At 36.5% G+C, this 20,927-nt stretch overlaps 1 protein-coding gene across 4 annotated transcripts in view; it reads left to right on the plus strand.

Moving 5' to 3' along the window:
- The window catches only part of LOC126971544 (multidrug resistance-associated protein 1), a 77,960-nt gene that overhangs the window by 50,668 nt on the left and 6,365 nt on the right, over positions 1 to 20,927 (plus strand). For 2 of the 4 annotated variants that reach the window (XM_050817830.1, XM_050817831.1), the window contains exons 19-26: positions 433 to 508; positions 4,039 to 4,262; positions 8,349 to 8,566; positions 9,334 to 9,532; positions 10,354 to 10,452; positions 12,086 to 12,288; positions 18,917 to 19,131; positions 19,651 to 19,817. In XM_050817830.1, the coding sequence (XP_050673787.1) occupies positions 433 to 508; positions 4,039 to 4,262; positions 8,349 to 8,566; positions 9,334 to 9,532; positions 10,354 to 10,452; positions 12,086 to 12,288; positions 18,917 to 19,131; positions 19,651 to 19,817 (1,401 nt within the window). Of the gene's footprint in view, positions 1 to 432; positions 509 to 4,038; positions 4,263 to 6,240; positions 6,462 to 8,348; positions 8,567 to 9,333; positions 9,533 to 10,353; positions 10,453 to 12,085; positions 12,289 to 18,916; positions 19,132 to 19,650; positions 19,818 to 20,927 lie in introns of all 4 variants that reach the window. The other 2 variants (XM_050817832.1, XM_050817833.1) reach the window with 1 other exon arrangement.

The raw sequence follows: 20,927 nt of genomic DNA on the forward strand, positions 1-20,927 counted from the left end.
AAGCTTATTTGCTTGCCTAGGTAAATGTATTTCTCGGTATAATGGAGAGGCTCGTTATCGACGTATATTTGTACTTTGGTGCTGTTGGTCATTACCATAGTTTTAGAGAGGTTCATTTCTAGTCCGGCGAGTTTGCTAGCTTGGTTTAGTGACTCTACCATGTACTGTAGTTCTTTTAACCGGTACATTGGTGGCTACAACCATTTAAAATACTAAACCCTATAATATCATAAGTGTGATTAAATTATTATTTAAATTATTTGACAGTAACAATGCACGCCCCCTATTACTGTGATAATAATAATAATATTGACACACTCTTACATAAATAATTTTTCCCCACAAGACAACAATATATTTAATACAATATACTTAATTATACATAAATATTTAATTATTATAAGTAATTCAATATTTTACATAATATTTCAGCTAGTAAATGGAACGGTCGACAAAAGCAGAAGGGATCTATATCTTGGTGTGTACGGTGGCCTGGGAATTGGACAGGGTAAGAAAACACAATTTCGGCCATTTTGGTTTAATAATTTTGATGTAATTTGACATACATTAATTGTACTATCAAAGTTTAAATAAAAAATATTTTAGAACATAACTGTATGCGAAGTACAAGGGATGGTATAATATGTAACAGCACTTTAGTAGAAATATATTTTGTCGTAATGGTGGTGGTAAAATTGTATAAATGGTGTGGTATTATTTATATTATTATATGATAACATAAAATAACGGGTGGTGATAGTTGAATTGTTAAATAGTACATATATACTATATATATTAAGAGCAATGGTTTTTGTAAGACTTCATGATGTTTGAGAACACGTCTGTAAGAAAGAAGCACTTCAGTTTCTTTTGAGACACGAGTAGCGATGATCACTTACCATCTGGTCACTCAATGGCACTTGACCTAAATACAATTATATAATGAAGTGGGTTTTATGTAAATATATTATTTTTGTCGTTATTTGTGCGTGCAAAACATTTAAAATACTGCATGGATTAAAAGAATATGTGCGAAACGTTCGTTCGTGAATGCCGTTGCCATTATTCTTCCATTCCTTCATCGACACTCATTTTCTAACCATCAATAATAAGACTTTTTTGCCGACAGTACCACTACCTGTGACGTAATTAGATAAATTCAACAGCGGCATTCACGAAACAAACGCGAAATACTACGATATAGAAATTAAAATTATGTAACATACTGATTTAAATGTTTGTTGAATATTTTACTGCAATATCATTAAATATAATAAATGAATACATTGTTTACACCTCAACTAATATATGGGTCTCAATGCGCCGACCATTGCATGAGTCAATTAACGAACGATGCATGTTTTAATTGTAATTCTTCTGCATGTTTCTTTCCCAATTTTTACTACGTCTTTAAATGATCGAGTCAAAAAAAGTAGTTTTCAATAAAAATATGTACATACTATAATGAATAATTAAAAATTACTATCTGAGTAAGCCAGAGTAAGGTTTGTTTAATGGTATGGTGGTTATATTGAAAAGGCTGTTCTCGTGTGCATGGGATTTATAGCTAAGTGAGTTCGTATCTGCATGTTTGTGGGTCGTGCACGTTGCGTTTGTGGGTGCGTGCGTGGACGAACGTGTTGCGCAAGGCTTGGAAACCGAAAATAAATCTGACTGGTTTTAAAACTTAAGTATATAGAGAACTTTTAATTTGGTCACTCACTTCTGGGATTAATTATACAAATTAAATTTGTAACCAAAATTTATGAATGATGCGGGACTCGAACCCCCAACCTCTCGGGCTTCGCCCGAGCGCTCTTACCAACTAAGCCAACCGTTCGAGTCACATCGCCATCTACAGGATCTTTGGATATACATCCTGAGAGATGAACAAGACATCAAGATTAACAAACCATACGTCACTCGAATGGTTGGCTCAGTTCGTTTAAGGTTTCGGGTTCGAGTCCTACATTGTTCATAAAGTTTAGCTACAAATTTAATTGGTTTCTATTTATTTTGAGTTCATTTTAAAGGTTTTTTTTTAACCCTTAATTAGTCGCATTAAGAAAATCACACAAGTTGTCGCATGGGGTCACATCTGACCCCAAAGCTATGAATAAAAATGGCGTAGAAGGAACTAATACAATAAAATATGTTATATCAAAAAAAATCCTTATAGAAATCATAATAAAAATATAAAAACATAACTTTCACTTAAAATAATTGAAAACATTAAACAACTTCTAATAGCTCTTGATTTTTTTATATAACTGACAGAATGTTCGCTTTGAGAGTTCGAAGAAGATGATAAAATATTGCCTATGTCCGTCTTTTAGTCCTTAGCGCATAGTTGATCATTGCAGTCGACACCTCCTTTGGTATTATTTGGTACTTTAGATAATTTCACTTTTGGTCGATTTCCTTGAGTATGTCTAGATAGAAAACTGTTACCCTCCGATGATCCAGAACATTTTGGCTATTTTTGGACTCTTGGATCTCAGTTATCGATTCATGGCCATATATATAGGAATATCATTTGCAATTTAATCTGACGAGATAGAACCCGCGATATCTTGCTCTTCATCCCACAACCCTTACAGCCATATTCAGCTTATTTGTCTTTCTTGTTTCATAATGAGAACTAAAAGAGAAAAAATACATAAATTATATTATGCAAAACAAATTAACACAATAATTAGTCAAAATAAATAAATATAAAATTGTAAAATCACAAAAATTAAAACTCACCCTTTGCCAAAAATGTTCCGAAATTGGTCGCATGAGCACCCAAGAGAACAGCGACGTGTGCGTACGGATTGGTAGTCTGTTCGCAACTGAATTACGTACCCCGCGGTGAGGTAGGAAGTTAGAAAGAGTGCAGTCGCGGTCTAAACACTCAAACATAATTTTTTTCCGATTAGAAATTGTCTTGACCCCATGCGCCTAATTAAGGGTTAATAACAATCGCTGAGTCATTCTTCAGTTTTATATTTTTTATCTACACATGCTTTAAATTCTCTATTAAAGATTCTGAAACAGTGAGCTTATTGCCAACATTAAAACACTTAATGTTCTAATAATCATTACATCATCCAAACGAGTGTTGTAATGTTGTACTGAATTTCATAACAACACTCCTATGTTTTTTTTTTTCGATCCCTTCATGCGCAAAGAGTTTCAACAGACAGCCACATTCTTATAGCTCGATGCGTGGTGTCTGTATGAATTTCAAAAAAGAACATTTTAGTTTACGCGCGTTCCACACAACCAGAATGTCGGGCGCCGTAAAAAAAAAGTAGGTTATTCGAATTCCCGCCATTTTTCTTCGATATTTTTATTGTTTTGTTTACAAAAAATGAGCGATTCATTTTAAACGCTGTAAGAGAACATTATATTCGAGTGAATTATAATTATTGAACTATAATGTAAATTACTACTAAAATAAATAATCGTTTTATTAATGCTTAGTTTATTTGTATGTAATCAATGTATGAATGATATTAGGTTACTACTAGGACTGGTGTTTTAGTGTTAGCAGTAAGTTAACTGTTTCAGAATCTTTAAGTCTTGTATGCAACTGTTGATAATTAGTTATTAAAACACTCATGTGATACTATTATCATTAACCCACATTCGTGTTTTAATACCCTTTATTACACAACAGTTGCATAATAACTATTAACAACAGCGCAGTCACTAGCCTACTATTTAGTAGTTATGCCGGTCTCATTTTGAATCTTGCGGAATTTACCGGTTAATGAGGGTTATAAAACGTTTCCACTCCGAAAAAAATAATAAAAAGAATTTTACCCGTTACATTTAAAAAGTGTTTCCAAGCCTTGATGTCACGTGCGGGTGTGCGTGTACGGTCGCGTGCGTGCGTGTACGGTCGCGTGCGTGCGTGTACGGTCGCGTGCGTGCGTGTACGGTCGCGTGCGTGCGTGTACGGTCGCGTGCGTGCGTGTACGGTCGCGTGCGTGCGTGTACGGTCGCGTGCGTGTTTGTCGCGTGCGCGCGTGTACGGTCGTGTGGTCGCAGTGGTGGCGGTGTCGGTGTCGTCGCTGACGCTGTACCTGGGCGCGCTGGCGGCGGCTCGCGCGCTCCACTCGCAGCTGCTGAGCAGCGTGCTGCACGCTCCTAGCATCGGCTTCTTCGACTGCACGCCCACGGGCCGCGTGCTCAACCGCTTCAGCAAGGACGTCGACGTGCTCGACAACACGCTGCCCATGACGCTGCGCGGCTGGACCGCGTGCTTCTTCGGGGTACGCTCCACGCAACTAGCGCATTACTAATGGCATTGTATACATATAGACCGCTGACGTGTATAAATACCGTTGGACGGGCCGTTCCATGTGTTTGACAGCTAATTAATTGTGCCTATTCGAAGCGCCTCTCGCGAGCGTCCAGAGAACAAATTTTGACGTTTAATACAAATGGCGTGTAATACAAATTCCGGTCGATTTCCGTGTTATTTATACTTCAGGTATCAACGTTATAAACTACACAATTTATTTTTGTAAATAATTTTCCTATTGATGTTTGCTTAGCTGCAGTTGACATTACTAGTTTAAGTTCCGCAGTCTCTCGCTACATGGCCAACAGCGCCAAAATGGCGAATATCAAACAGGCATAAAAGCACTTTGACAACCGCCAGTCCATTGGTATAGTAGAGTGATATAGACAAATCACGTCATATAAATGCATAGACAAAATATGGAACACGCCACAAATTACACAATAATAAGCTTCGACTGATATATCTATACGCTGCCGTATTTACTCAAATTGTTTAAAATATTCTTTCAGCAATATAACAATTGACACACGACTAAGGAGAAAAATGTGCTTACATTATCTTAAAGCACACTTTGCCGTTCCACAGTGAGACTGGGAATGATATGTCTATATGTATAGAACGTCATTTCATTACTTAGACGTAGCGCGCAATGCAAACTATTTTTGACACACACGATGATTAAAATTACTCGCGACCGTTTGTTATTTTTTAAGTGGTTTACCTCACTTCTGATAAATTAAATTTATATTCCTCGCGATTTTTTTTTATTTAATTATTTAACAATAAAAAAACAATAGCTCTAATTTAAATGTCGCCGTGAAACGCCAGGTTATATGACTAATATAGATTTCATATTTGCTTATCGCAGTTTAATGATCGTGCGAAAATTCTATGAGATATTGCGCTTAACCATCGCATCAATTATTTTGCAATGGACATTAACACATGCAAGCTCCGAAATTATACATCGATGCAAACTTGTTTATTTTTTATATGTTGCAAAATAATTGAGATAGAAAACCAAATGTAATATTTAAAGGCATATAATAATTTTGTATGTTCTTGTTTATCCAGACAATAATAGTGAATGATAATTATCAATTTAAGTAAATAAATTATGATGAGTATAAAATATTGACTGTTGATGACATACAATGTCAACATTATTTGTGCTGGACCTAGATTAATTAAATAGACCTGACTTCTCTTTTTTTTATATTAGGCCTTGTCCACACACATAGAACGACGGCGAACGACTACTAGCTAAACCTTACCCTTATCTTACACCCGCCTCTCCACATACTATACTCTTTCTCTATCTTTTGTCGTCTTTCGTTATATGTGGACCAGGTTGTTACCTGGTTCTTGTTAGAACACATACGGCATGATGGTGTACTTTTTCTGTCGACGATTATTTCAGTAGATTTTTATTTTACTATCTCTATTTACCCTTAAACGCCAAGGATGTCCCTGGCGTTTTTCTAATAGCGAATAGAAAGCGTTTCTATGTAATTTGCCGACCGTACTGACTGTGGTCTGTAGCTTATGAGAAGGGAAGTAGAGATCTCTGATAAAAGGCATCTCTACCTATATGAGTGGTCTAAGACATACTTTTGTAATGTATATACTTGGGATCAGTTTATATCAGCTTTTTATTATTAACTAAATTTGTAGATAGATAAATTTCACTTTGTGTAGTAATATTTATTAACCTTTGTCTTCTCTCGCCGTAATAATGTTTGGCTTTTAGACCCATCAATAAAAGTAGTTAGTGCACGTGTTTTTAATCCAGAAGTAGTAGTTCGTTATCATGCACAAATATCGCACTTAGCTCATGCAGTGTTTAAAAGTTTCGGAGTATTAGCTACAGGTCGTAAATAATGTATTCATTGCGGGGATTGTGTGATGGCTGGGTGAGATTAATGTAATCGACGTTTTTGCAGCGATTGGGTCGTTTTTCGCGGATTTAATGCCATACTTGGCGTGTTGGCGGGCAGCACGGGTGTTACACGAGTTGTTGTTGAGGAATATGCTCAGGGCACCGTTACAAATGTTCGAAGTAACGCCCCTCGGTCGGATTCTCTCTAGATTTTCTAAAGACGTTGACGTTGTGGACTCTTCTCTGCCATCCCAGCTATCGGACGTCATTTATTGTGCATTTGAGGTAAACTTCACCATATTTATTGTTTTGACGGGTTTTCCATAAGGTTATTATTTCATTTAGGTTTACTCTGTTTAATTTTAAACTAATTCGCCGGTTTTTATTTTGGCACGTCCGTTCACATTTGTACACATTTGGTTTTGGTTCGTGTGTTGTTTGAGTTAAATATTTATTGCTGTGTGTTCGACGATAAACTGATCCCAAATATGATCTGAGTCGTTAGTAAACATCTTGTGTGTGTTCATGGGGATTAACATTACCAATCATATGCGTTATAATTAAACTGATGTATGTTAAACACGAAGGTGATGTCTGTTTGTTTGTGTTTGTTGGGTAAAATAACTATTTTACGAATCGAAACCGGTTATGCTTATTTTGTCATTAACAGTCAAGTTTTCAGGGGTCCTTAAAATAAACTAAATAACATGAAAGTTTTATCAGCAGATAGATTATTTATAATTACCTAGTCAAGGTCCACATACAAAGAACAACGGCGAACGAAACGTCTCTCTTCTCTTTCACTCACCTCTTCACACATACCCTTTCTCCTTCTCTCAATAGATTTCCTTCGCCGAATTCGTTATATGTGGACCCATCCTAATATGTAGGTAATGTCAATATTGTTTCTGAATCTATATATATTTTAAAACAACATAATTTCTAGTTTCTTTTACTATATCAAGTACATTAATTAGTTCAACGGCGTTACAATCCTGACATTAATTTTAAAGGTCATAAAATAGTTCGTTATTAAAGAAATTGTGTTCTCAAGAAAAGGTCAGTTTGTTGCCTGCAAACCTTGGTAATATTTTTAATATAGTTGCTTTTTCGAGTGGCCTTCATATACCCTTAAATGGTCGGTAACGCTCTTTAATCTATTTTCGGCTTTTGTTTAAATGTAATATGGCAATTAGAATTACAGAAGAAGTACAGCTTCTGTGTCACTATCACCAAGATTGTTTAATGCCATTTATGTCGTTCTTTGCGCTCTCAATATTTTATTTTTTTATACTCTTAAGAATTTATTATTGAGAAATTAAAATAAAGAAGAAGAAGAATAAACTCATGTTGGTGATAATATCAAACTAGAACTAGCTTGCTTGCGCAATGTTTTCAGAACATCACCTGATCAAAAGCGCATAGAACTTCATAAAAGACCGGCAACGCTCCCCTGATTTCACTGCTACAGAGAGTGTTAGCGTCAGTGATTACTTAACATCAGATGATCTGGACTGTCCTCTCCAATCATAATTAAAAAAAATGCTGTATTCACTTCTTTAAATATATGTCGGGCTTGTAGTGTCAACCTTTGTTCACGCCGATTGCCAAGCAGAAACAACGACTGTGTCTACTACATACGGTCATTTAAAATGTGCGCTAATTACAATGTCTGCCTCTGTGTGAGCGAGACTGAAACTTGTACACATACAAGCACAGTTAATGATAGCTCTTTTTATCTGCTCGGCAACCGGATTGACATTAAGTACAAATAACAGGATATTTCCCAACGTTTCTAGTATTTCTGAGTTGCCCGACATTCCATTGCAGTTACAAGCGATGGTTGTGGAGTGGTTTAGGTTATTCGTAGGCAAATAATAGTTATTGTTGGTGATATGTCCCGTTATAAGTGCTGACAATGTTCAAAGTTAAATCAATTTAAATGTTATGAATAAATGTCGTAAGTGTTAATTCCGCTAAATTTGTTAGTGTGTAGACTACAGTAAAGTGCATGAGATGATGTGACTCTCGTTTCAGAGTTCAGCACATAAGAATATTCATAACATTTCAGTAAATATGAACTTCCGCAAAATTTCGCGTATTAATATAAAAGTTATATTGAATTATTGCACTTTCTATTGTAAGAGACTAATAAAACAAAATGGCGGACAGGTGCTAGGGACACTGTTCGTCATAAGTATGTCAACGCCCACATTCATGGCCGTGGTGTTGCCCATCGGTGTGGTATACTACGTGATACAGAGGTTCTACGTGGCCACCTCGAGACAACTCAAGCGTTTGGAGTCTGTATCCCGATCTCCTATATACTCGCACTTTGGAGAAAGTATCACTGGTGCCTCGACTATACGCGCTTTCGGCGTTACGGAAAGGTAGGTTGCATTATTAATGTAACTTTCAAATCTTCTAAAATTGTAATTATTGTAATGAATAATCTGTCCAAGGGGTTTGATCCGGGCTAGGTGAGGGTCTGTCTTCAGTTCTGTCAGATGTCTTATCTTCAGATCTTAAAGAATGCTGGGAGAGTTTCTTGCGCCGCTTCTCCTCTCTCAGAGCGTCATTTGTTTCCGAAGCGGTAGTAGTGTCTAGTATATTAGAAATGACATCAAAAAGAATTCTAAAGGAATCAATTTTGAGAAATTAAATGCCTTTTATGAACCGGGACGATATCTTGTTCCTGCTTGGGTAGTTCGTGACTTGGTGCAGATAAGCTGTGATTTTAAAGTTACAAGTGGTAACTTGCAATGTAAAGCGCTAGTAAAAGTATAGTAAGTCTATCCTATTATAAAATTAATTAAAAATAATCTATATATAATGAAAATGGTCTTTGTTTGAGGTTCAATCACGCCTAAACAACTGATCGTATCGACATGAAACTACCACCATTCGATGCGAAATTTATCCTAGATCGTTTATTTTAGATTTTACCAATTCTAACGTTCCTTCCTTTTAAAATTCGCCCAGCGAAGCGCGTGGGAATGGCTAGTAATATATAAAAAAATCTCAGTGTGTTTTTATTGTGCACTTGACCAAACAGTTTTATCATCTCTTTAGTGACATTCATGTATACTTTGTTTAGTTGTCTGTATTAATAATCTCCGTATAAAAACACGCGATTAATGAATTAAATATTAAACAGGTTCGTGGAAGAATCGGAACGTGGAGTGGACCACAACCAGCTGTGCTACTACCCGAGCTGTATAGCTAATAGATGGCTGGCGATCCGGCTGGAAATGGTCGGCAACCTGATCATATTCTTCGCTGCCCTGTTCGCAGTGCTGGCCCGGGATACCATCAATCCTGGCCTTGTGGGGCTCTCCGTCAGTTATGCGCTCCAGGTTAGTAACACATTGTATTGTTCTTAGGGGCGTGTATATCATATAGGCAATTAATTAAGCAGTGCCTACCTCATTAAAAACCTAAATAAATATAGCACAAGTGTTAAAAGTTAATTTACTACCTACGGTAGGCAGTCTACAGATTGCATATAGGTATGAAGCAAGCAGCATTTCATAATTTTTCAAAAAAGGGGTTCCTCAGGGGTCTATCCTAGGTCCCTTATTATTTACTCTGTACACAGCGGACGTGGTTCAACATATTTAATATTGTAAATTTCATATGTTTGCTGATCACATACAAATTTACCTGTCTTTCAAGCCGTATGATAAGGAAGCTTTCAATAAAATTACCTCAGACCTTAATCGGATCTTTGACTGGTCGAAATCCAATGGATTGCTATTAAATTAGAAAAAAAACGAAATATATGGTTATAGGTACTCGGCATCAAGTTAAAAAGTAGTAACTGGTAAACCCAACATTAAAATTAATAATGAGCAAATAGAGAGAGTAACCGAGGCCCAAAATCTTGGCTTGCTCATAGACGAAAACTTACGTTTCGAAAAATATATACTTCAGATTGTTCGTAGTTGCTTTTATAGACTGAAAGTACTATACCGAATCAGAAACTCAATAAAGAAAGACCTACGTGTACTCCTCTGTGAATCTTTGATTCTTTTCAAATTTAATTATATGGATGCGGCCATAGGTCCACGCTTATTGGAGCGTACTAAACGTCTCATACAACGTGTTCAAAACGCTTACCTCTTAAGTTTTAACACTCATTGCTTACTTTAATCGCTTTAACTATACTTGATTTCAGATAACACAAACACTAAACTGGCTCGTGAGAATGACGTCGGAAGTTGAAACCAATATTGTGGCTGTGGAGAGGATAAAGGAATACGCGGAAACTAAACAGGTCAGTCTGGTTACATATTGTGGCTAATGAGCATTTATTAATTCAAATGACAACACTAATATAGTCTTGCAACTTGTAACAGTAAAGCATACGGCTATATATCCAAAGTAGAGCTGCTCGATTTATTGGTAATCCAGGTCTACGTGATTGATCACTAAGTGCTGCGTAGAGACGTTGCTTTTTTGTGTATCTTCTACGCATTTATCCGAAGCATTATCGGGAGCGTTCCGAAGAGCTGTTTTACTCGTCTTCTTCCGCCACAAACTTGGATATCATCACCACCTTTGTAGCGTTCCTTGACAGTGCGCTTTTCAAGGAAATTTCTTTCACGTACAGTCAAGCTGTTGAATGAGCTTCCTTGTGCGGCGTTTCCAGAACGGTACCACTTGAGTACTTTCAAAAAAGTTAAATTGAACGCAAATCCAAATTGGCTTCGAAGAAGGCTTCTAGATAACCCTGGAATTGACAATCGCTCGAGATGTCTCTGTTGGATACGATGCGATAAATAATTAAATATTTAATAATTTTTTCACGCATCACTGCCAAAATAGCTTACACGAAAAAAAAAAACATTGCGTGCGTACAAAGTACACATGTGAGAAGTGAAACCTGCATGGTGCATGAACCTCTAAACTGCATATGAATTCCTGGTACGTGTTGCTAGGATGACACATGATTTCAATCGCTTTGAAAGACATTCCTACCACCACTAATACATTATATAATAATATGTTCTCCTGGTATCTATGTAGTAATACTTCGTGCGCTTGGAGTCAGAATATATTAAGGTATACTCGCGCCATACTTAAGACAATCTCTTCTTTAACTATGATCGCCTGGTACCAAAACATTGTATTATGCTTCCTATCTCATTATCTCCCATGTTAAATATTATGAATTGATGTAACTGCTCTTTTTACTGTCACTTTTTCGTTTCATCGACTTTCAAATCACAACGATGATAAAGAAGTTTTCACTTCAATAGTATGCATATTTCTGTGTCATTCTTTGTCGGCTTCATCCTACACATTTTGTATTTGTGTCTCTTACCTGTCGTTTTTTCCGTTGCATCCGGTTTGAAATCACAACGATTCTAAAGAAGTTTCACTTCAATAAAATGCGAATCGCGCTGCTGCCTCGTTTGTTATTATTCTAGTTATTAAATAATCCTTCCATGTTTTAAAGCATTAATATCTATTTCTTTATTGTTTTCTCACATTTGTATTGTTATTTTTTCTATTCTTTATATAATGTTAACTGTTCATATCTATTGTACTTGTAAAAATATGGTGGCAGTTTTCGCAAATAAAGATTATTATTATTATTTCGAGGTTTAGTATAGACATATTGCGATACTAGGCGAGGCATTAAGGGAAGTGTTCTCAAAGAGCAGATTAGACGAGATAGCCGCAATAAAATTTGATGTCACCACTTAGTTTTGCCATTGTAGCTCTTTGCAAATTATTTTGCGACCTAGGGACAGAAGACCCTTACTTACTTTGTTATACCTTGTTTGATTTCAAATTTATTTTCAGTGTACTTCATTATTTGTTTCTAAGTTATAATATAATGAAATAATATACAATGAATTAAATAAAAAAAATATCTAAAATATTGGTTTTTGGTTGTGCAGGAGGCAGCATGGACTGTGGGGACTGGGCCGGGCTCCACGTGGCCAGAAACTGGTGCAATCCAGTTGGACGGACTAACCCTGTGCTACCGCGAGGGAGAACCAGTGCTCAAAGAGCTGACGTGCTCCGTGGCGCCCAGGGAAAAACTCGGCATCGTGGGCCGAACCGGCGCTGGAAAGTCTACATTGACTTTGGGACTCTTTAGGTATTTTTTTTTATTTTACGCTTAACCACAATCAGTAATCTACTACTAAAGGATGTGTTGGTAGATTTGGCTAGCGATTGTGCAGCCCAGAGAGTGCACTACTCTTTCTTAATTCGGTCCTTGACCTTAGAGCTGGGGTAAGCTGGGATTGCATTTTGTTTCTAGGTCCTTATAGTCTTAGATTTCGTCGTAGAGTCTCTTGCTGTTAGACAACCGATAAAAACAGGCCAGGAATATTAGTTTAGTGTGCTTGACAAGCTACGTCTTACACTCGCGATTTTTATTACATTTTATGTTAGAGGCAATAGAGGCTAGTTCTAATCTCAATTTATTTCGACGCTGATGCTTAAATTTCACAGCTGATATAAATGTCAGTCAAATAATCAAGATCATTTCAATTTCAATCAAATGACCTAAGTTCCAGGATAGTGTGCCCTTTTCAGACGTTTTGATGGATTACTATAGGGAGTATTTGAGCGTATTTGAGTAGAGCCTATGAGCTAACACATTCAGGTGGAATGATGTAATTTTGCTAATTTATAACTGAAGTGAAATCAATCTTAAGGCGGGCTTTTTTTTCGCTTGGGAGTGAATGAGTTTGTATCTGGTCTTTTCTAGGGTCGGTGATTAACTGAATTATATTGCATGCTATACGGCGATGATGAGGGCGAAAACCTGATCTTTCTACGACAAATGTTATAATATTTTGAATATATTAGGAATTGAAAGTATGACATTGCCGATTTGTACTGAGAAATTGAAATTCTTTTTTTATTTTTATTTAATATAATATTTATTTTATCAAAATAATTACCATTATACGTTGCTGCCATCTAATAAGAAGGTCATTTATGCTTTTGCGGTACAACAAACTATTCAGTTTAGAAAAAAAAATGCTATTAGAAACCTCAGTATCATTTTTAAAGACCTATCCTTACACGTATGGATTTGATGATAAAAAATTCGAGTTTCAAGTCTAAGTAGTATTATTATTGTTATTTTTCTTCTTTTTTGTGTGAAAATCTTAATGCGGTTCACAGAATACATCTACTTACCAATTTACAACAGTATTGTTCTAACAGTTTCGGAAAAAAGTGGGTGTGACATACGGACGGACAGACAGGCAGATATTATGATAATAATAAAATATTTAATTTGCAGCTAAAAAACACACGAAAAATAAAACAATTCTTAAATTAAATTTGAAATTAAACAATAAAACACTCCATATTTATTAAAAGAATAGGAACGTTAGCCGCAAATAAGCTCAAGCTCGGCATATGCTGGCACACATATTATGCATGCTCAGCGCCGATCTTCCGCTTGAGCCATTGTGACTTCGTAACTGTCCCAACACTTATACGCTATAAATATACAAATTTAATACGAACATTAAACTAAACACAAGCAATGGGAAAAACTTTGAATTTAAAACATTACTACAACATATTACAATTATTAGAATATTATTACAATTTAAAACAAGGTAAAAATGAAATAGGACTACCCAGCACCAGACAGAAAATACCTACTAAATATAAAAAACTACTATGATTACAAATAACTACCTAGTTCGGATGCTAATCAATTCACAAATTAATAAATATATTAAGGCCAAACCTGAACCTACCCTATAATACACTCATATCTTGAGCCAAGCTTTCTTGCGCTCTTTGCTCTTGTAGAAGAAATTGTCGTAATTTTGTTTTAAATAAAGGCAGACTTTTTAAATTTCTAATGGGCGGCGGGATGTTATTCCAACATTTGGATGCCGAGTAACGAAAGCTATGAAAATAAATGATCATCTGAACAGAACATTGCCGTGACCCACAGGACCTAAGACTAGCCGTTCTTGATAGTTTGTCAAAAGGTTTGTCATTAAGGAGAAGCCAAAATGGCTTCTCGAATTTTAACACACCAAATAGAAGGCAAGCCAAATGTAGTTTTCGCCGGTGTGTCATTTTTAACATTGAATGCTCATTCAAGAAAAGGGTTACGTGGTCTCTATGTGATATATTGAAACAATAACGGGCGCATGCATTCTGGACTCTCTGTATCAGTTTTTTTGTTACGGAAACTAAACGCGGGCCAAAGACGACATCTGTATAATTCAGCTTTGAGAGAACTAGACTTTCATCGAGGCGGATACGCATTTCCTTCGACAGATAAGGTCTCATCCTGTATAATACTTTCAGCCTGTAAAAGGAGTTACTGACTAGGTCAGTGATGTGATCATGGAATCGCAGCTTACAGTCGAGAAGAAGACCAAGATTACGCACTACGTATGTACGTTCAATGGGTTCACCCATCAAGATTATGTTAGGTGAAGACTTTAAGCGAGTAAGTTGTTTTTTGGTGCCACAAATTATGTATTTTGATTTTACCGGATTAAGACATAAGCTGTTTTTCTGGGCCCACAACATAATACTATTAAGGTCATCGTTAAGCAACTGGACCGCGTTATCTATTTCATTTGGCTTACAACATATATAAATTTGGGTGTCATCAGCATAAAGTGGTACTTGCAATGTCTAATGTGGTTTTTGATGTCTGTGTATAAAATAAATAATATGGGACCCAAAATAGAACCTTGTGGTACTCTATTTGCAACCGGTAAAATCTCAGATGTCAAGGTAGAACAACTGTTGTGGCAGAACTGTACAAATTGGTGACGCTCACGAAGTTAGCTATTGAACCATTTTAATGCACCAAAGTCAAATCCATAGTAATTTAATTTTGATAGCATTATATCTATATTTATAGTTTCAAAAGCCCTAGAGAAATCCAATAGAACAAGAAGAGTACAATAAGGGTTCCGTTTTTTGCCGTTTGCCTAAAAACCCTAAACGGAACCCTAAAAACGGCAATTTCATACTTTAACCCCTATTATAGGCCTTAACTCCGAAGGCCTGCAGCTTCCAGGTCCTACACGCTCTCTCTATATAAATGAACGTCTCAGCGGACACAACCGATACTTATTTCAGAAAGCCCGCTTATTAGCCAGTGAACTAAAATTTAAATATGTATAGACACGCGACGGTAAAATTTATGTACGGCAAGAGCAAGGAAAAGAACGTTCCAGGATACGTGAGGAGAGTGATTTATTCCGGGTTTTTGGAAAATCTTAATATTTGAGCCTTTATTTTCCTATCATTCTTATTTTAAACTTACATTTAAAGCTTATATTTTTATAATGTGCAACCTACAAACAAATAATGCTCACACTCTAAACAGAACTCACACTAAACACAGAACTCTTAAACACATATTCATATAAACATACACAAATGTTAAATATTAGTTGCACATTGTTTATTAAAGTAGTTCATTTCAAAAATCCCTAATGGCTAACCCTTCAAAAAAATGTTTGAAAATAGGTTCATTAAATGCAAGATCATTGAATACAGGGACGGATGAGTTATTGATAAGTTTATTAAAGTATGAACTAGATATCCTTGCGCTCAATGAAACGTGGATAAAAGAAGGGGAAGAAGCTCTTGTGCTATCGGTGACCAACTACAGATTTATCCACAAGGCTCGAACCGGTCAAAGGAGAGGTGGTGGAGTTGGTTTCTTTATCAGAAAAGGGATAGTCGCTCGCATTAAACAACTTCCAAGCACTGCTCTTGAGCAGTTATGGCTGGAAATTCAATTACCAGGTGCTATTATGGCTATCGGTACAGCTTATAGACCCGAGAGTGTCAGCGTCCGTGATGCGATAGATAACATTAGTGAATCAGTAAACCTGATGGGGCACTGCAACTATAGCTGTCTTCTCGGTGACCTCAATATCAATCTCCTCAATGAAGATCTGCCACAGGTAAGAGATTTATTATCTTTTTGCTATCAACATAATTTACATCAAATAGTCAAGGATCCGACTAGGGTTACGGATAACTCGGAAACATTGATTGACATTATCTTAACTGACACTCCATCCAAATGTCAGAAAGTTGATATAATTCATAACAGAGACCTAAGCGATCACGCGATGGTGTTGACATATTTTAATATTAAGAAACCAAGGCTTAACAAAACGTTTAAGTTCAAACGATATCTCCATAATATGGATCTGACTTTATTCAAATCTGACCTTAATTTAATTCCCTGGCATCTTATCAACAGCTTCAATGATGTAGATCATATGGTTGATACTTTTAACGATCATATCTTAACATTATTCGACCTTCATGCCCCAATTAAGAGATCAGTTCTAAGAGGCCCACCTAAGCCATGGATCACAGACAGTTTAAAAATTATGATGAACCTGAGAGATAAAGCTCTAAAGAAAGCAAACATTACTAAATCTGATACCTCAAAAACATACTATCGTACCCTCAGGAATCTTGTTACAGCTGCTAAGGAACGAGAAAAAAAAAGCATTTTTTGAACACTCTATTAATAACAAAATTCACAAACCAGGCCTCTTGTGGAAAAATATAAAAAATATTACTACGATTACTAAATCAGTCAACACCTCTTTATCGGACCACCTTAAAGACCCAAATGAAATAAACGCTCATTTTTTAAATCTACCCCCATACAACAAAGAAGATATAGAAATTACGACAAATGAAAAAGTCAGTATACAACAAGCATTTGAACTGAAAATTACATCAGAGCAGGTAGTCCTTAATATTTTAAAGGCAATCAAAACTAAAGCTATGGGAGTTGATAAATTAGACATTGACATGATTTTACTTACCGTTGAAGTTACTCTGCCTATAATAACAAATATCATTAACACGTCAATATTAACTCATAAATTCCCTTCTTGTTGGAAAAACGCACTTGTTAAACCTATACCAAAAAAAAACAACTGTTAATGGACTAAATGATTTACGACCAATTTCTATTTTACCCGTACTATCCAAATGTTTAGAAAAAGTAGTCCTAGATCAAGTGGTTGCTTATCTCGACAGTATAAAAGTAATACCAAAATATCAATCTGGGTTTCGTAAGGGTCACGGCACAGAAACAGCCCTTCTACATATCACTGATGATTTGACAGAAGCATCGGATATGGGATATAGTAGTATACTAGTTTTGCTAGACTATTCTAGAGCCTTCGACTGTATCCCTTCAGAAATACTGCTGTCAAAAGTAAAACACTGGTTTCACCAAAAATACTTGTTGTTGGTTTGAAACGTTCCTGACTGGTAGAAGCCAAATGGTGGAAATTGAAGACAAAACTGGCAAAACTGGTAAAAAACTTCTTTCTTCGTTGCTGCCTGTGATAAGAGGTGTCCCACAGGGCTCTCTGCTAAGCCCGATAATTTTCTCCATTTTAACTGCTGACCTCCCCAAATATATAAAAACTTGTAAGTACCACCTCTACACTGATGACACGCAACTATATTACTCTTTCAAAGGCAAGGATGTCAAAGACGCTATACGTAAAATAAATCAGGACATAGAAAATATCTACAATTGGTCAAAAAAAAACTCGCTGTCACTTAATCCAGCTAAATCACAGATGTTAGCCCTTGGAACAAAAAAACAAATTAAATATATATGTAACTGCAACGAAAAAGTAAAAATAAATGATATACCAGTAGAATATGTAAAAACTGCACGTTATTTTGTTCCTGGTATTAGACGGCGAGCAAAAATTTATGGAACATGTTAACAATAAAATAAGAACTGCTTTCTATAAACTAAAAACACTATATAAAATAAGGCCATACCTAAAAGAGGAACTACGTACTTCATTGACTGAGTCACTTGTCCTCTCCCAATTGAACCACTGCAGTACAACATATGGTCCCAGACTTAGTTATAAATTGGAGAAAGCAGTGCAGCGGGTACAAAATGCATGTATTCGATTCTCCTTTCATGTTCCAAACAGAGGCTATATAACTCCATATTTAAACAACAAACGAATACTTAATATGAAAGCTAGGAGAGAATTGCATTATGCCTGTAGTATAAAGAGAATTATCTATAGCAAGCGCCCTGAATATTTATTTGAAAAATTGTCCTGGAGCGGAAGTTCTAATTTAAAATGTACACGTTTTGCCTCTCAAAACTTATTAAATATACCATACTACAAAACAACAAGATATAGATCCAGTTTCAAATTCATGGCTTCCCGTATTTGGAATGATTTGCCACCACCTCTTAGAATGATAAAAAATATAAATCAGTTTAAGGGTAAATATAAAATGGCATTGTTAAAAAAACAACAGGAAGCTGAAAATTTTAATTATTGTGTATGGAAAGAACTTCCCTTATATAAATATTTTTCATGATTAAACCATAACATTTGCAACTCGTTTCATATTACATTTAAACTGACACATTGACACACACTCATATATTTATACAACACACACACTCACACTCACAAATACACTCATAATTTAAACAGGTTGATACATTTAGAAAAAGTTTAGATCTGCATTGTTATCGTTATTAGTTTGCCCTCTTTACTATGTATCCCACCTTACACCTTAGGGAGATGGGAATGGCTGAAAACCAGCGCTGCATGAAAATATTATTACAAGCAGCATAAGCTGAGCCTACTCCCTTTTGTCTTAATGTATGTTTTGTAATAAGCTGATATTGTATACTTAAATCAAGTTCAAGGCAATAAATTTTATTATTATTATTATTATCTATTCATTAGGATAGTGGAAGCATCAAGCGGGAGAATCCTGATTGACGGAATCGATATCTCATCGCTGGGACTCCAACAGCTGCGGTCCCGGATCACCATCATCCCGCAGGACCCCGTGCTGTTCTCGGGAACGCTGCGGATGAACCTGGACCCCTTCCAGACGTACAGCGATGACGACATCTGGCGGTCCTTGAGACATGCACATCTTGAGAGCTTTGTGAGAGGTGTGTATTCATGTTTTTATATGAAGCATAGTTCAACAAATGTGTGCTCACCGGCACGCATTACTCAATATTAAGCTGAACGTTTAATTTAGTTTAGCTTTAGGTAATAATAATAATTAGAAGATAAACTGATGCTCAAATGTGCACTCCTCATTTATTTATTTTTCCAAAAATAGGTACTATAATAATTTTAAATTGTTTATAGTGGTCTTCCTATATATTTTAAATTTAAGTGCTTCTGGAGTGCAGGAGTGTGGCCGAACAACTTGCACAAATACTCCAACCACCAGCATCGCTTCCGGATGCCTGCAGAAACTTAAAAAGACAGCTATACTTCTGGAATGATCTGGGCTGGTTGGAGTAAGAAGACAAACGAAAACCTACAATGACCCAATCAAGAGGCTAAGTGTGTAAACAGCCCAGCTAAACTAACTAACTAACCCTTACCTACGCCTAAATTTGCTACCATGGATGAAAGGGTCATCCATTCTATTTAATCCGATATTTTTTTGATTTCAGGGTTGCCGGCCGGTCTGCTGAACGAGGTGTCCGAAGGCGGCGAGAACCTGTCCGTGGGTCAGCGACAGCTGGTGTGTCTGGCTCGAGCTCTGCTGAGGAAGACGCCGCTGTTGGTGCTGGATGAGGCAACCGCGGCCGTCGACCTGGAGACAGACGAGCTCATACAGGTACCATGGTATTCGATACGCCCTACCCATTTCAATGCAGTGCGTGTTGCAATGCTATTGGCAATTAGAAGTTTATGTGCAACAAAAACAACATCTTTATTTCGTATATATTATATACCAGCAGCTGTTTTAACTGTGTTCTACCTAAACAATACAAACGGTTTGAACAGTGATTGGGGCTAAAATAGTTTTTACTATTCAGGAGTATTTCTAGTGAAGCAAATAAAGTGTCTGTAAGATTCTTTACAGTATGTGAATTTAGCCATTTTCGATCTTGCGTTGATTTAAATAAAAATTAATTTAAAGTTTCTTCACCCTAAAAAATAGTAACTCAAACAACTATTTCTGCCGTGAAGCAGTTATGTGTTAATATTACTGTGTTTCGGTCTGAAGGGCGCCGTAGCTAGTCAAATTACTGGGCAAATGAGACTTAACATCTTTGTCTCAAGGTGACGAGCGCAATTGTAGTGCCAGTCAAAGTTTTCAGGTTTTTCAAGAATCCTGAAAGGCACTGCATTGTAATGCCAGTTCCTATTGGGATTAAAATAGACATGTTTTATTCCTGCTTAGGAATAAAACATATCTATTCTACATCCAGTTACAATTACTAACGAATATTACAATTACTACTAAATACCCAGTTACCAGTAACCCAGACAGAAGCTGAAAATCATGTAGCCAGTGGGTTACAGCACTTTATTAGAAATATATCATTAAGTATTTAAATTGTAATTTTATGTGTGTGGCATGGAATAACCATCCAGCCTAGTGAGCAGGTGGTCCGAGGTTCGAGTCTCCTTCCGAGACGCCCGGCGCCTGTAAGCTACATTTTCGGCCTCCAAGGCCCCCGCCCGGCTTAGCTGTAAAAGCCTTCAGGGCTATCAGCACAGAGGAGGTTTTTAGTCGGTAGGGGGTGTTTACACCCGAGCCCGACATATGGGCCCCGTTTCGGGGTCTTCAATACGTAAATGTATTTTACTCCTCTCGAAAAAAGAAAACGGCATGGAATAAATTTATCTTATTCTTCAACATAAGTTACTAGCTGACCCGGTGAACTTCGTATCACCTATGTCGTTGTTTACAACTTTTGATTTGTGATGACTGGTTGCA

The sequence above is a fragment of the Leptidea sinapis genome, chromosome 24 (genome assembly GCF_905404315.1).
Source record: "Leptidea sinapis chromosome 24, ilLepSina1.1, whole genome shotgun sequence".
NCBI classification, from domain to species: domain Eukaryota; kingdom Metazoa; phylum Arthropoda; class Insecta; order Lepidoptera; family Pieridae; genus Leptidea; species Leptidea sinapis.